Source organism: Silene latifolia, chromosome 6, assembly GCF_048544455.1.
Source record: "Silene latifolia isolate original U9 population chromosome 6, ASM4854445v1, whole genome shotgun sequence".
NCBI classification, from domain to species: Eukaryota; Viridiplantae; Streptophyta; class Magnoliopsida; order Caryophyllales; family Caryophyllaceae; genus Silene; species Silene latifolia.
The window spans coordinates 23753636-23769982 of record NC_133531.1 but is presented as its reverse complement, the minus strand read 5'-3'; the positions used below and the strand labels follow the sequence as shown (position 1 = coordinate 23769982).

Genomic DNA, 16347 nt, shown 5'->3' with positions numbered 1-16347 from the left:
AATAACCCAACAAAAACAAATTCCAATATTATTTGAGTCAAATCACTTGTGGTTTTTAAAAGCAATCACTGCACTTGGAATCTTAATACGAATGTGATGATAAAGGGTTAATTAAGAAGCAAGTCGGAACAAACTAAATTAAAAGAGAGAAAGCAGCGCTAAATAATTACGAGTATAATAAGCCAACAGATGCTATATGTTAGACAAATATCTTGTATATTTGTCAAGTATATATTTTGTAAATATTTAATCAATAGTTAGTCAATATTATGATAATTAACACTATATAACAAACTCCAGGCAGTTGTGAACAAAAGCAACAGGATGGAAAGTATTGAAGCCAAAGAGCAACAAGTCTGCACCAAAATGGCACTCAAAAGCAAAGCGAGACGAAGAGAAACAATTGACATATCATATAACTAAACTTCTACACCTTTCATTGTCCATCAAAGTCTATACTTCAACTGAAAACAAACTAGCTTTTTATTGATGTTAATCTAAGCATCCCTCACCAACTCACCATATATTCCTTGTAATGTCCTAGTTTTTTAGTCGATGACGATTCACTCATATGCGAAGAGCAGTAAGTAGAGATGGACTTATTCTTTATTTAGGAGCGGAGGGTCTTCCCAAACTAATTCATACGCGATACCCGCACTCAGTCTTCTCGATAGCATAATTTTGTAATTAGGCCGGTTATTCATCCGAACAAAAAGGGGAAGAAGCAATATCCTCGACTTTGTATCCTTTGCACAAAATCAAGCTCTCGGAATATGTTTCCAGTTCTACATCAAAGCTAGATTTTGGAATTGACTGTACTTCGCAAGTAGCAATATTATAGGATTTGTTCCCGTAAACAAGAGTGCCACCTTGCTCACCATCACCCTTATAATACAACAGCCTTGTTCTACAACCCCAATGAAAGAACATATTAAATCCATCGCTACTCGAAGGACCTGCAAACCATAGAGTCCACTCTCTCATTCCACTCTCCTGTTTCAGCACCCATATTTTGAGACTAACAGGAGAAATGCAGAAAAACGCTAGTGACTCCCCAAGAAACAGACGCCTTTGGGCTTCAGGCGAGGCATGTGGCAGTTTCAAAAAGGTGAAACTTTCCGTATCAAAATCAAGGGAAACAAGATAAGTCGGTTTCCAATCTCGATTACTACTATTCTCACATGGATCATTTCCAAGCCAGTGAGTTGCGCCTTCAGAGAAATAATAGGGCCCAAACATACGTGTATTGGACAAACAATCAAAGTTGAAGCTATTATCTCTAACAACCCATCTTTGATCACAAAGTGTGTAAACTGCAAGACGCATCTCTGGAATGACTACACCTGGACGCTTTAATGAGATTGCAATGACTTTAAAATCCTTAGTGCGAGGTACGAATCCAAGTACATATGTAGTATGGCATTCGTAACGTGGTAAAAGAGGACAACGGGGAAGTAGCAATGATTTTCTAATACTAGGGTTATACAATCTCATTCCTTCATACAAGAAGTTTAGAGGGCGGCTTATTAAAAGTAAAGAATTACAACTTCCGTGAAGATAATAGCTATCAGGGCACTTGAAAATTTGGCCGGTTTTACAAAGAGTGTCGGCCTTACGAAGTGTCAACAAGCATCCACCTCGTCCATAGAGTCCCAAACCCTCGAGGGATAATATTTGATCCGAGTTAATCTTCTTTTGGTGGTTGTAAAATTGAATATGCATGTCAACGAAATTAGGATCATCGAGAATGGAGCGCCAAGATTTGCATACGCACCTGAATCTTAATAGGGTTTTAACCGGCAAATTTACGAGGATTTGAGTAAACACTTTAGAGGGTATGTATTCATTTGAAGATGATTGCTTGCTCTTCATTATTTTTCTCCGGTTGATAGATGATGGACCAATTGAAAGAGGGATTTCTCACCCGGGATTAATGAACTGATGAAATAAAACCCTAGTTTTACCGACTTGTGTAAAGTTTTATCTTTTTTTTTTTTTTTTTGGTGCTATGTAAAGTTTTATCTTTGGACAGTAGGGTTTCTTTATGATTTTTTTCCGTACAATGTTAGTTTATGAAATTGAAAAGGTAGTATTTATAGGGTCCAGAAAAAAAGACTTTATTTTATGTTAAAAAACGGGTTACTTTTTATTTTATTTATTTTTATTTTTTGTGATGAGGGAACCCGCAGCCGTTACTTTTGGTGCGTACTGGGTAAACCCTCGGGTGTACGTGATAACCCTTACTGTTGGGTTCCTTTGATTGATGATAACATGCCTATTTAATGTGTGTTATCTTAGTTTACCTTTTCAAGATTTATGATTAAATCAAGCTTGGATTAAGGCCCTGTTCTTTTGGACTTAAAGTTGCTGAACTTAACTTAATTTTTCTGAACTTAACTTATTTTTGCTGAACTTAACTGATTTTTGCTGAACTTTTCTGAACTTAATTTTGCTGAACTTAATTTTGCTGAACTTTTCTGAACTTAATTTTGCTGAACTTAATTTTGTTGAACTTAACTTATAATAGCTTAACTTTTCTGAATTAAAAGAATCTTACTTAAATTAATTAATTTAATTTCACTTAATACTACTACTATTACTACTAATAATAATAATTAAATAAAGAAATATAACTTAAAACACAAGTAAAGATAATAAAATACTTTATTTATATAAATTAATATGTTCGTACACATTACGTAATACATAAAAATAAAAAGTAAATCACATATTACTTTTTTTTCTAATCATCTAGTTCCATATTATCATCTTCCTGTCATTTTCTTCAACTTCATTTGAGCTCACCTCGTCAAATCCATTGTCTCGCCAAATGTTTTTGACTATGTTATTTCGCACCTTGTACATAACTTTTTTCCGCTTCTTATCAAACACGCATGAATTTGTTGTCCCTAGAACGTTCTCATGTTGTATAACATGTATCCCTAGAGTGTGCATCCGTATAAAATTATGAAGTGTAAAAGTATAAACAATAATGAACATTTGATACTTAGGTGACATTTGAGGCATAACTTTTAACACCAACCACCTTTTTTCAATTGACCAAATGCCATTGTTTATACTTAGGTGATTAAAATTATGGAGTTTTGATGCCTTTATGTCATTTTAATGGGTGGGTTAGGGGATATGTAAGAATTTGAGGTTGAAATAAATACCTTTTTTTTTAAAAAAAAAAATATAGAATAATAGTAATTAATTTCGGACTCTTTATACAATTGATTTGAACGAAAATCGTATTTTTTTTAAAACTCGTCAATATTATGAAACTTATAATTTTGCTTAACTTTTCTGAACTTAATTTTGCTGAACTTAATTTTGCTGAACTTTTCTGAACTTAATTTTGCTGAACTTAATTTTGCTGAACTTTTCTGAACATAATTTTGCTGAAGTTAACTTAACTTATAGAAGCTGAACTTTTCTGAACTTAACTTAATTTTGCTGAACTTAACTTAAAGAGAGTGACTTTAAGTGCAAAAGAACAGGGCCTTAATATTATTATATTTAGTAGATTATAACATTAAATTAAAAGTATAGTTGTTTATGCAAATAATTTAATTAAAAAGTTTCCTTATAAAATAAATCTAAAAAATATACTTTAGCACGGGAATTAGACTAATTCGAAATATCAAAGATGAAAAGTTATAATCTAATTGAAATTGAAATTCAAATAGTTAAGTCGGTAAAACGACAAGTAAATACTGATAACTAGACACGTTTTCGAGTTTTAGGAAAATTTTACACCGACACACTCACACAATTACCCACATAACTTCTTCCAATTACCGTTATCACTTTATTTACTCCAACACAATTCTCCTCCGGCCATTAATTAATTCTCTTACAACAAATTTCAATCTTACAAAAAAACTCTCAAGTTTTACAAATTACAACATAAGGAAGTGAATCACAATAATGGCAGGAATTAAGAGGAGCCGTGGAGTTGAAGACCGTGAAAACCAACAGATGACGAAGAAGTTGAAGATTGTCGAAGAAGATGCAAAGGAATTACGCGCCTCAATGTTGAGAGCTCGATATGCAAACATCATCGCTAAGTCATATGAAGTGATGAAAAAGCGTGACGAGAAAGCAAGAACTAAAGAATTATTAGAGAACCAAAGGCGGCGACAAGAAGAGAGGCAGGCGGCTCGCCTTGCCCTAGACAAGTTAGAGAAATCGGTTCAATTTGACGACAACTATGGAATTACAAAGGAGCTGGAGGTATTAACGGGATGCTCTTTGTCTCGTTTAGGTTATGTGGGCAGAAGACGAATGGAGAAGCTTGGTTTGTTCTTTAAGGATGATTTACCTCAATTTGTTTGCTAGAAACATCCATCATCCTCTGATGATCTGTATGTGGTTACTCCGTATTAAATATGTAATTGTAATTGAATATTGCAGTAAATTTGAAGTTGTTGTAAACACGATTCAGTAATTTGTCATAGCAAACATTGTTTGAACTCCGTTAATTAGTTCTTACTTGTTTATAATTGTAATGAAGGAATACTACTTACGGAGTACAATGTTAATTATAAACATAACAGTAATCAAAACAGAAGCATTTATTTTTGGAATGATCCCTGGACTATGGTGTCTCCCACCTTCTGGCTGTCGTCTCCATGGACTGACACTGTTGGTGCTCCATGATGTAAAAACATAACAGTAATCAAAAGATTGGGCAGTGTTTGGAGGTAAGGCAAGTGGGGTGTTGATGGTGCTCCATGATGAAGCGGGTGTTGCATGACGGGTAATGGCACAGATGCGACATTGCTTGGTTCCGGAGGTGGTAGAAGCAAAACAGTAATCAAAAGATTGAGCATGAAACATCCTATATTCCCATCACACCAATATTAACCCTCTGCCTTCTAGAATTGCATTGCTCTGGTTGCTAATTCACATTATAAGACAGACAAACAATTTCGTCAATCATTCAATTTGGTTGAATCATGACGAAAACTAAGCAACGAAAAGTTGGCTCCATTGAAAATAAAGCATTCATATTGGTTGATCATTTACTAGTGCATTCTATAGTTTCCCTGTCAATCATATAAACTGCAGAACATTATTGAAAGTATAAACAAGATTGAGAACCTTATTTGTAGGCGTGATTCATTGTTTGAGGCTTACAACGCATATCCAGATCAAATGTTTCTAGGCAATTATATCAACGAAACATATACAACGCAGCATATCGAAACAAACAAAACCATAAGAAGCAGAATACTACTAAGCATTACAAACTGCAGAACCCATGGCCTCCAACATCAGTCATCAGTACTATATCAGAGCAATTAAGATCAATATCAACAAGATTGAGAACATCACTACTATTGTATTTGAATAGTATAAACAATATCAAGAATGCTATTTAAAGTACTAACTAGGCATTAGGCAGGGATCAGGAGAACAGCAACTGACATATCCACATTCAAAGTACAACAATTGGTCGTAACAAAATCATCCATAAGAAGAATTCTCTTGTTCTTGACCAAGTGACTGTAGATCTTCAGCTCCGTATCCAGTCCACAACACCAAGCCCTCTCTATACATTTCCATATCCACATAACGAGACATACATTTTCCAAGCTCGTGCACTTGACAGCTACCAATCTTATAGGACTTCTTTCCGTAAACAAAACAGCTACCATCATCACTCTCACAGTAGAATAGCGGCAAACGTGGGCTAGAACGGAACAACATAAAACCGTCAGAACTTGAAAGTCCTGAAAAACGTTGGGTCCACTCCCCGTTCCCCCTCTCCCCTTCCAGCGACCATATGCTGGATTTCACAGAAGAAATACTGAAGACCGCTAGAGACTCCCTAAGAAGAAACGGAAATCTTACGGCTCCCCTATCGTCTGAAGCAAAAGGCAGTTCCAAGTAGGTAAATTTTTCAGAATCAAAGTCAAGAGAAACTAAATGAGTTGAACTATCAGAAGCAGAAGGCAGTATCATGTAGCTTTGTGAATTATCCTCATTTGGGTTATCACCAATCCAATGTGCTGCTCCTTGAAAGAAAAAACCCGGTTTGGGATAATCATATCGCCAAAAAAATCGCATAAAGTAAGATAAAGACATATTGAGGCCATTGTTTCTGAGAGACCATTGTTGATCACTGAGCGTATAAACTGCAACACACATATTCCTGACATCTGTATCCTGACTCCGCCGAATTGTCATAACAATGACTTTATAATCGCTACAGCAAGGCGCAAACCCAAATGTATAACTGAGCGTCCCAAAGGAGGACAATGGAGAAAGAGGAATTCGGAACGACTTTCTAATACAAGGGTTCCATAACATCAACGGTTCTTGACGACCAGAAGTAATTAAGGGGTGAATTAACAGCAACTCATTACAGCTCCCTAATAGATGATACCTTTGCGAACTCTTAAAGATGTGATCAGTTTTTCGAAGAGTATCAGCGCGACGAACTGTCAACAAGCATCCGTGCATCCCATACCGACCCGACCCCTCGAGGGATAATAGTAATTTACTACTAACGGAATTGATTTTGCAAAGTTTACGATGCAGGATTACGAAATCAGGGCGATCAATGATTTCGCGCCAAGATTTACATACACACCGGAATTTTACCAAGGATTTGGGTGGTAAATTAGCGAGAATTTGGGTGCAAACTTCAGGTGGTATGTACATGAATTTAGAAATACAGGTCGAATCTGACGAAGATTTGGTCTTCTTTTTGCTTTTCATTTTCTGAATTTCTTGGAGAATCGATCAAAACAGGAGAGAAATGATGGGTTCTTGATTATTCACACTGGAAATTATTAAAAGAAGAACAATATAAACAACTGCAACGCCAAATAAACCAAAAAAAGAGGTGTTTAAGGGTTTTGAGAAAACCTGTGATTTCTGAAGAACAATTAATTTGTAATGGAGAAAGAAATACCAAATGTTGATTAATTTGCAGCGAAGAACTGGAGAAGTAGAAACATGGCAGAGGATGGCAATTAAATGTTACTTTTATATTTTTTAATTTGTTTTTTCTGTCAATTTAGGCGTTTTCCAGAAATTGCCTTTCAATTTTTATCTTATCCAGCAATTCCCGATCAATTTTCTCTCGTGGAGTTAACGGGTCAACCGGGTCGAGATTGAGTTTGGCTCGGATCAATCTCAAGTTTGCAAACCTTCAGGTTGGATTTATTTTTAGGTCACTTATTATCAACTTATTTATGGGTAATAATCAATGTGTAATAATCAATGTGAAATAATAAATATTTATGATGGGTTAATTAAGGTTCGGGTCAAACTCGGGTCTTAAGTTTAGGAGCACACATCTACACCTTTCGACACCAAGGTAGGGGTACAAAGTAGACCTAGCAAACGGGTCAATTCGAATCTTTCATTTATTTCGAGCTAATTCGGGTCAGGTCGGATCAGTTGAGATCTTTCATTTATTTTGGGTTAATTCGAATTAGGTCGGGTCATTTTCGGGTCAACGAATAAGATAGAAAAAAACATTTCAAGTTTTTTTCGTCCCCCACCACCCAATAACTCCCCTGGCATTCTCCCACGGCCACCAAACAACCTCTCCAACCAGTCCCAATCCTCCCCTTCAACTGTCAATTTCCGCGGCCGCTGCCAATGGTGCCACAAGTCAGGCCACTTTGTTGAAATTTGTCGTGATTTTAAACGTCGCTTTCCCACCATCATACTTCCTTGGCATCGAAGTTACCCCCCAACCAACATGGCCTTCTCTTGACTCAAACAAAGTATGTCACTGACCTCCTCACTCGCTACAACCTCACTGATTCGAAACCTACACCCACTCCCCTCCATTCGTACCCTCCTCTTCTTGCCGCTGATGGACCTATCATCCCCAACCACTCTGAATATCGAGCTATTTCGGGATCACTCCAGTACCTTGCCCTTACCAGACCCGACATAGCCTTCCCTGTCAATCGTCTTACACAATTTCTTCAAGCTCCTAAAGAGTGTCATTGGTCTGCACTAAAACGCCTGTTACGATATCTAAATGGAACCCGTGACCTTGGTCTTCAACTTCATTCTAGCTCGCCCATGTCACTACACGCCTTTTGTGATGCAGATTGGGCAGGTGACAAGGACAATTCTATTTCGACAACGGGCTTCATTGTGTATCTTGGTCGAAACCCCATTTCTTGGGTCTCTCGTAAACAAAAGCTTGTTGCTCGTTCGTCCACTGAAGCGGAGTTTCGCGCTGTTGCTGATGTTACTGCTGAAATTATTTGGTTGAAATCTCTGCTATCCGAGCTGCACCTCCATAGCACCTCTGTTCCGGTTATTTACTGTGACAATTTAGGTGCCACTCACTACTCGGAAAATCCTATTTTTCATTCTCGCATGAAACACGTTGCCATCTCTTTTCACTTCGTCCGTGAGCATGTCCGCAACAATGATATTCGGGTTCAACATGTACATACCAATGATCAGTTGGCGGATGCTCTTACTAAGCCCTTAGCCCGACCGCACTTTACTTTGATCCTATCCAAGATTGGTCTATCCTCCGGATTGTCCAACTTGCGGGGGCGTATTAAGGATACGTAATCCTCTGATATTTTCTAGTACCTTCCTTGTAATCTTTATAATCTTTGTATGTATCTTTTTATTATATTGTTACCTTAGTTTTAGGATTGTTAATATCTTTTAGTTATTTAGTTTCCTAGTCTTATGCATTAGGGTTTCCAATGTACATTATATATACTCTTGTATCTCATTGTTTCTAATCAAGAAAATCATTCAACGTATTCCATTCTCTATATGTGGAACGGGGCAGTTACGGCCCAAGAAACCTCGGATCATGTTCGGTTTGGGTCGGGTCGGGTCAGGTCAGTCCGGGTTTCGGGTGATGTAGTTCGAGTTATTTTCAGGTTTCGGGTAGCCTTTTTTCGGTTGGGTTGCTTTTGCAGGTCTAGGTACAAGTGAGAAAACGAAAAACATACCAGAACAAACGAGAAAAACATTTATTTTATTTTTCCTTCTATAAGCTGCTTAATTTAGGCGGTGTTGTTTTTTTTGTTCTTTTTTCTTTCTTGTTTTTTTTTTTTTTTTTTTTTTGTTGCAAAAATCACCTTTATGTTTTTTTATATTATTTACCAATTCCTAAACTATTTTATCATTTATATAAGTGAATCATGAAGACTAAGGATCATCATATATTTATATTCAATATGTAATATACGGAATAAACGTGACAAATAGTCCAGATCGTTTTAGGTTCGTATTCTTCTCATTTGTAAATGGGTCACGATTCCTTAAAGCCAAACTCACTCAAATAAATTTTGTATCATGTTTGTGTTGATTTAACGACATAAATAGGTTAGTCATCTAAGTTTCATCCCATTCCCGTTAATTTTGTTTCGGGTTCATGTCGTGTTTTCGTAATATACGTACTTATATGAGGGAAAATTAAAATAATTGAAGGATAATTTTAATAAAGAAATTACACTTGTCGGTTTCGCGTTTAGAGAGTTTAATCCAAACCCGTTCCAATTAAATCTCATATAGTGTCGGTAGCGACCCATTTACATCAATGCATACATCATTAAACCTCAATCTAGACCATTAATTTTATGTTAGTATTGTGATGTTTTCTCGAGTTGTATGATTATTTGCCGGCTCTAACGTGAAATTTATTTAAGGCACGTACTAAGCAATCTATTTGAAATTCAAATTCAAATAGTTAAGTCGGTAATACAACAAGTGAATAGAATGCCAACTAAGTAGACACGTTTTCAAGTTTTAGGAAATTTTTACACCGACATAGAGTCACTCAATAAATTACCCACATATACACACCTTACTCGAATCATTACTCCAACACAATACTCCATTATTTCTCTTGCAACAAATTTCATCTTACATACGACAAATGTCCTAATCTCTAGTTTTACAAAATACAACATTAATGGCAGGAATTAAGAGGCGCGCCTCCGAGTTGAAGAACATGAAAAACAAGAGATGGCGAAGAAGTTGAAGATTGTGGAAGAAGATCCAAAGGAATTACGCGCCTCAATGTTGAGAGCTCGTTATGCAAACATCATCGCTAAGTCTTGTGAAGTGATGAAAAAGAGTGAAGAGGAAGCCAGAACTAAAGAATTGTTAGCCAACCAAAGGCGGCGACAAGAAGAGAGACAGGCGGCTCGCCATGCCTTAGAGAAGTTAGAGAAATCGGTTCAATTTGACGACAGCTATGGAATTACAAAGGAGCTGGAGGTATTAGCGGGATGCTCTATGTCTCGTTTAGGTTATGTGGGCAGAAGACGGATGGAGAAGCTTGGTTTGTTCTTTAAAGATGATTTACCTCTATTTGTTTGCTAGAAACAACCATCCTCCTCTGATCCGTATGTGGTTACTCACTTAAACCGTATTAAATATGTAATTATAATTGAATATTGCAGTCATTTTGAAGTTGTTGTTAGCGTGATTAAATATTTGTGGTCGTTGGAAATCAAATATAATAGCTATTGTAAGATTATTTTCACGATAATAGTTAGGGTGACTATAACTTACTCTACTAGACCGTCCTATGATATAAGACGTTTTTTTTTTCAAGAGTGTTGCTAGTTATGTAAATAAAAATCCGGTTTACACAAACAACCCAATTTGTAAAGTTTTGGTCAAGCCCAGCATCCATTTGAATAAAACCCTAATTTCAAACGACCTAATCTCCCATTTTTTCTCCATCATCTTCATTCCTTTAAATTGGCTTTGGTTAATTTGTATCTATATACGTAATTCCCAGGAGACCCATGATGTCAGAATTCAGTTATATTCCACCGGAATTGGTGACTCAAATTCTCGCAAATTTGCCTGTCGAAACCCTGATAAGGTTCAAATGCATCTGTAAATTATGGTGCTCCATCATTGACCACCCTAATTTTGTTTCCATGCATCTAAAATACACGCATGTTCGTCAGGACAAGGATAAATTATTGTTCGCCCTTGAGAGGTATGGACTCTTCGGAGATAGAGGGTGCTCATTGACAGTTCTTCAAACCGACACTCTTAAAAAAACCAGTCGCATTTTTAGGATAAAAGATGTATTTGGTTACATCATTTTAGGGGCCTGTGATGGATTACTCCTAGTTCAACGATACGGTCCTCCTTCTTTCAAGAAAGAATTAAGATTGTTTAACCCTTGTATTCGCAAATCATTAATTCTCCCCATGAACCCACTTCCCCCTGGTTTGATCGGTGTGGACAAATATATTTTTGGATTCGCCCGTGCTAGTAAGGATTATAAAGTGATTGCGATCACATTTGGAGATAGTGATGAAGCTAAGAAGATGAATGTCGCAGTTTATACACTTAGTGATCAACAATGGACTGTTAGAGATGACGGGTTGAATATTGATAGTTCGTATCTTAAGAGATTGATTAACCGCAATAACAGCCTTAGTAAATCAAATACGATTTACTTTCAAGGAGCGGCACACTGGATCGGAAATATTTTATATGGGGATATTAACGAGCGAAGTAATCAATCAACTCATCTCGTTTCCTTTGACTTTGATACGGAAAAATTCACGTTTTCGAAACTGCCCTTTGCTTCATACGAAGAAGACTCATCGAGGGTTCTGTTTCTTCGAGGGGAGTCACTAGCGATTTTCAGTATTTCTTCTGTAAGTTCCAGCATAAGGGTGCTGGAAAATGGTGTGTGGACTCTGCGGTTTTCAGGATCTTCGAGTGACGATGGTTATGAAGTATTCAGCCCCTACCCCTTTAACTACTCGAAGGAAAAAGTGTTCTACTGTGAGAGTGATGGTGGCCGTCTTATTTGTGGGAAGAATTCCTACAACATTGCTACTTGTCAAGTCCGACAGCCAGTAAAATCGAAAAGCAAGTATATAGAACTGGAAACGTATTCGGAGAGTTTGGTGTTATACAAGGGATACGGAGCCAAGGATCTGGTGTCCTCCCTATGAATAAGAGAATAGTATGAATGATTTATGGAAGTCCTGCCGATGGATAATGCATATTGTTGTAACTGTTTGGTTTTAGTAACTTCGATTAGTTGCTGTTGATTGATATGGCTGCAAAAGAGAAGGCATATGAGGTGTTTGATGAAATAACTCTGAGAATTGACTGCAATATATTGTACACTTTCCATCTCATCATTTGTTTACCTTCATTTTCATTATAAGAGGTATTATAATCAAAGGTAAACAAATGATTAGACAAAAGATTATATCGCGTTTTCCCCGACTGTTTCTATGTCGGACACCTTGAACTTGGTTATTATGCTATATAGTTAGCTTCGTTTCCTGCAAACTACTTTGGTAATTTGGGTTGAACTATTACGAATTTATGAGCTTAGCAGCTTGTTTTCATAGTTTTGAGTTTTTATAATGGAGAGGGGAGGGAACGACGGATAGGTGTGGCGTTTGCTTTCGCTCATGTTATGCCAGTACTCTGTGCGAGTAGAATTCGGGTGAGATTATTTCTATGTCGCTTTCCGCTCGATATTAACGGGTACAGAACCGACTACACGACTTACCGGGCAATTTATTGACCATGACAGGATGCCAACCCTCGTCTCAGAGTTTACATTCTGTTTTATTGGTGTTTCCGTCACAAAGTTTCCATCTTTTTCGGTTGTTATTGGTGTTTCGGTCTCAAAGTACGAGCATTATGCCGCTCGCCTTGTTGTGTCAGTATTGAACTCCTAGACTCAATTACATACATAAATAGGTCGGTCATTTAAAGCCTCATCCCATTCCCGTTACTTTTGTTTTGGGTTCATATCGTGTTTTCGTATCATATTAATGTTTGGGAGTGTAAATATACTTATATGACGGAAAATTAAAATAATTGAAGAATAATTTTAATAAAAAAGTTATTCTTAGCGGTTTCGTGTTTAGAGTGCTTGACCCAAACCCGTCCCAATTAAATCTCATATAGTGTTCGTGCCGAACCATTTACATCAATGCATTCATAGTTAAACATCAATCTAGACCCGTTAATGTTGTGCCATTATTGTGACTGATGTTTTCTCTGAGTTGTATCATAGTTTACCGGCTCTAATTTGGGAGGTATTTAAGGCACTGGAGTACTCAGCAAGATTGACGTAACTAATTTGAAATATCAAAGATGAAGATTTCAAATCTAATTGAATCAGTAGACACGTTTTCGAGTTTTAGGAAATTTTACACCGACACGGAGTTAAAATGAACGGGTCGTTAATACAAAACAAATCAACAAAACCAAGTGCTATACCCAGCAATTTACATAACTTGTATTTTTTGGGTCAACCCATCTTTAATGGGCTGGTCAGCCCGTCTGGTCTTATACTATAAGACCGCCTTATCCAATAACTAGTTTAGATTCCGCACAATGAAATGCGCGGTATTTATAGAGTCTTCATTTTTAGGAAAAAAAAAAATTGAACTATGAAATTAATCAAAAAAACTGAGTATTGTCTGAAATGTATATATTTTAAAACAAAATTAATGAAATTGTTCATAAATTTTTCATTAGCATATTTTTAGTTACGATTTACTCCGTAGCATATAAGTAACGAAATTTTTATCACAAAAAACTTGGAGACAAATTTTAAATAAAATCAAAATAGAAAAATAAATAAGAAATTTTATCAAAATAGAAATTGTGTTTTAGGCGGGAACACTTGAAGTTTTTCCTATAGGGGATTACTGGATAGTATATAGGGGATTTGTGTTTATGTTAAATAAATACTTCGTACTATAGATTTATTTTTGACTCTTTTTTCATATTGAATAAGTCGTATCATAAGACGGTTTTACAAAAGAGTTGAGTTGTTGGTTATGGAAATATAAATCCGGTTTACGCAAACAACCCAGTTTCGTATCGTTTTGGGTAAACCCATCTTCCATCTGAATAAAACCCTACTTCCAATCCACCTAATCTACCATTATTTCTTTGATCAATTTGTATCTATGTACGTAATTCATATGAATAATTGATAAAAAAAAAAAAAAAAAAAAAAAAAAAAAAAAGACAAAACATCGTTCCATTAGATTGCAAAAACTTTGCAAACGATCAGCGCAACAGCAGACAAAAGTTCACCCCTGATGTCTGAAATCAGTTATATTCCACCGGAAGTGGTGACTCAAATCCTCGAAAATTTGCCTGTGAAAACCCTATTGAGATTTAGATGCGTATGTAAATCTTGGTGCTCCATCATCGACCACCCTAATTTTGTCTCATTGCATCTTAAATACAGCCGTGTTCGTCGCGACAAGGATAAATTATTATTTGCCCTTGAGAGGTTGGGGCCCTGGGGAGAAAGTGGGTGCTCATTGACAGTTCTTCAGACCGACACTCTTAAAAATCCCAAACACATTTTTAGGATATCAGATGAATTTGAATACTACATTTTAGGGGCTTGTGATGGATTACTCCTAGTTCAACGATACGGTTCTCCTTGTTACAAGGAAGAATTAAGATTGTGGAACCCTTGTATTCGCAAATCATTAACTCTCCCCACGAATCCACTTCCCTCCCGTTTGATCGGTAAGGGTATGTATATTTTTGGATTCTCCCCTGAAAGTAACGATTATAAAGTGGTTGCAGTCTCATTTAAATCAAGGGATAGGACTATGAAGATGTATGTTGCCGTTTATACACTTAGTGATCAACAATGGGCTATTAGAAATGATGGATTGAATATTAACCATTCGTATCTTCAGAGTTTGTTTAAGGGTAATAATAGCCTCAGTAGTAAATCAAATACGATTTACTTTCAAGGAGCAGCACACTGGCTCGGAAATAATCGACATGGGGATATTGGTAATCAATTAACTCATCTTGTTTCCTTCAACTTTGATACAGAAAAATTCACCTTTTCTGAACTGCCCTTTGCTTTGTACGAAGAAGACTCATTAAGGATTCTGTTTCTTCGAGGGGAGTCACTAGCAATTTTCAGTATTTCTACGATAAGTTCCAGCGTAAGGGTGCTGAAAAACGGTGTGTGGACTCTGCAGTTTTCAGGTTCTTCAAGTGACGATGGTTATAAACTATTCAGCTCCTTCCTCTTTAAGTACTCCAAGGAAAAAGTGTTATATTCCGAGAGTGATGGTGGCAGTCTTATTTATAGGAAACAATCCTACAACATTGGTACTTGTCAAGTCCGACAGTCAGTAGAATTGATGAGCTCATATTTAGAATTGGAAGCGTATTCAGAGAGCTTTCTTTTATACAAAGGATACGGAGCCAAGTATCTGACGTCGTTCCCGTGAATAAGAGATTGAATATGGCAATTTCTACTCTTTCCTTTTGTTGTTTGATTATTTTGAACATATTGTTGTTGCTCTTTTGGTTTTAATTAATATCCTGGATTTGTTGCTGATAATACAAAACAGAAGGCGTCTTTTAGCCATTGAGTGTCAACACTTCTCTACCTTTATATCGGCTTTTCTGACGTATGTGTAATGAAGTAATAAACCAAAATGTGATCCATAAAAATGTGAGTTACAGTATCGTCAATTGGTGCTCATCACTCTTGCTGTTTAATTATCGACTTAATTAGCTTGAATTTGTATTCCTATCATAAGTTGGAGCTTCCTATTTCGACATTCTATTATTCTAGCATGGAACTTGTATGAAATCCATAAAAATGTGATTCGCCTCGTATATGAGTGATTCATTACCAAGAAACTTTTGAGATTGTTCTGTCTTTCGGGAGAGTTGATAGAATTTGGATCCATAGTTTCCTGTAGTCCTTTAACATAATTGGTACTCCATAACATTTTGTTAATTGGTATCCGTATATTAAACGATATATGTTGGTGACGAATTGGTTTCCCCTCCAGTTTCGTTCTGAATATTTTTGATCTCTTTGAATGTTGCATGTGAGGTGTTCGATGAAATAACTCTGTCAATTGACTACTATACCGCTCTACTTCCTGGCTCCCTAAAAGGTACCCCGTATTGAGTACTCTTTCCGTCTCTATCATTTGCTTATATTTTTTATTCTTTATAAGATTTATTTTAATCAAAGGTAAATAAATGATACGGATAAATTATTATCGTTTTGTCACAATTAATTAAAGCAATAAGCCCACAACTCAAGTACTCAACAAGCTTATCGTCTCTAATAGAATTGATGATTGGTATTTATAGAATTATTTTGTGAAGATAAACGAGCTTTGACCGAGCTTTGACCAAACCGATCTCGAGCTACTCGCGAGCAATCTCATCTCATTAACACCCCTACTCATAGGTATGAGAAATCCATATCCCAAACTCATGAGGTATGGATATCAAAAAAACAAAAAAAGGTGAATAATAACAACGAATGAGTTTTAGCTCATTCCAAAACACATATACCTCCTTCCTTTCAAAAAAAAAAAA

General features: G+C 36.4%; 3 protein-coding genes across 3 annotated transcripts; 1 reads left to right on the top strand and 2 right to left on the bottom strand.

Moving 5' to 3' along the window:
* Positions 1-696: 696 nt before the first annotated feature.
* On the bottom strand, positions 697-1872 carry LOC141587802 (F-box/kelch-repeat protein At3g23880-like). Its single transcript, XM_074409271.1, has one exon. It carries the CDS (start codon positions 1870-1872, stop codon positions 697-699), a length of 1176 nt encoding a protein of 391 aa, XP_074265372.1.
* Positions 1873-5472: 3600 nt separating this feature from the next.
* LOC141587801 (F-box protein At5g18160-like) lies at positions 5473-6729 on the bottom strand. Its single transcript, XM_074409270.1, has one exon. It carries the CDS (start codon positions 6727-6729, stop codon positions 5473-5475), a length of 1257 nt encoding a protein of 418 aa, XP_074265371.1.
* A 7337-nt stretch (positions 6730-14066) lies between these two features.
* On the top strand, positions 14067-15233 carry LOC141587800 (putative F-box only protein 10). Its single transcript, XM_074409269.1, has one exon. It carries the CDS (start codon positions 14067-14069, stop codon positions 15231-15233), a length of 1167 nt encoding a protein of 388 aa, XP_074265370.1.
* Positions 15234-16347: the final 1114 nt, after the last annotated feature.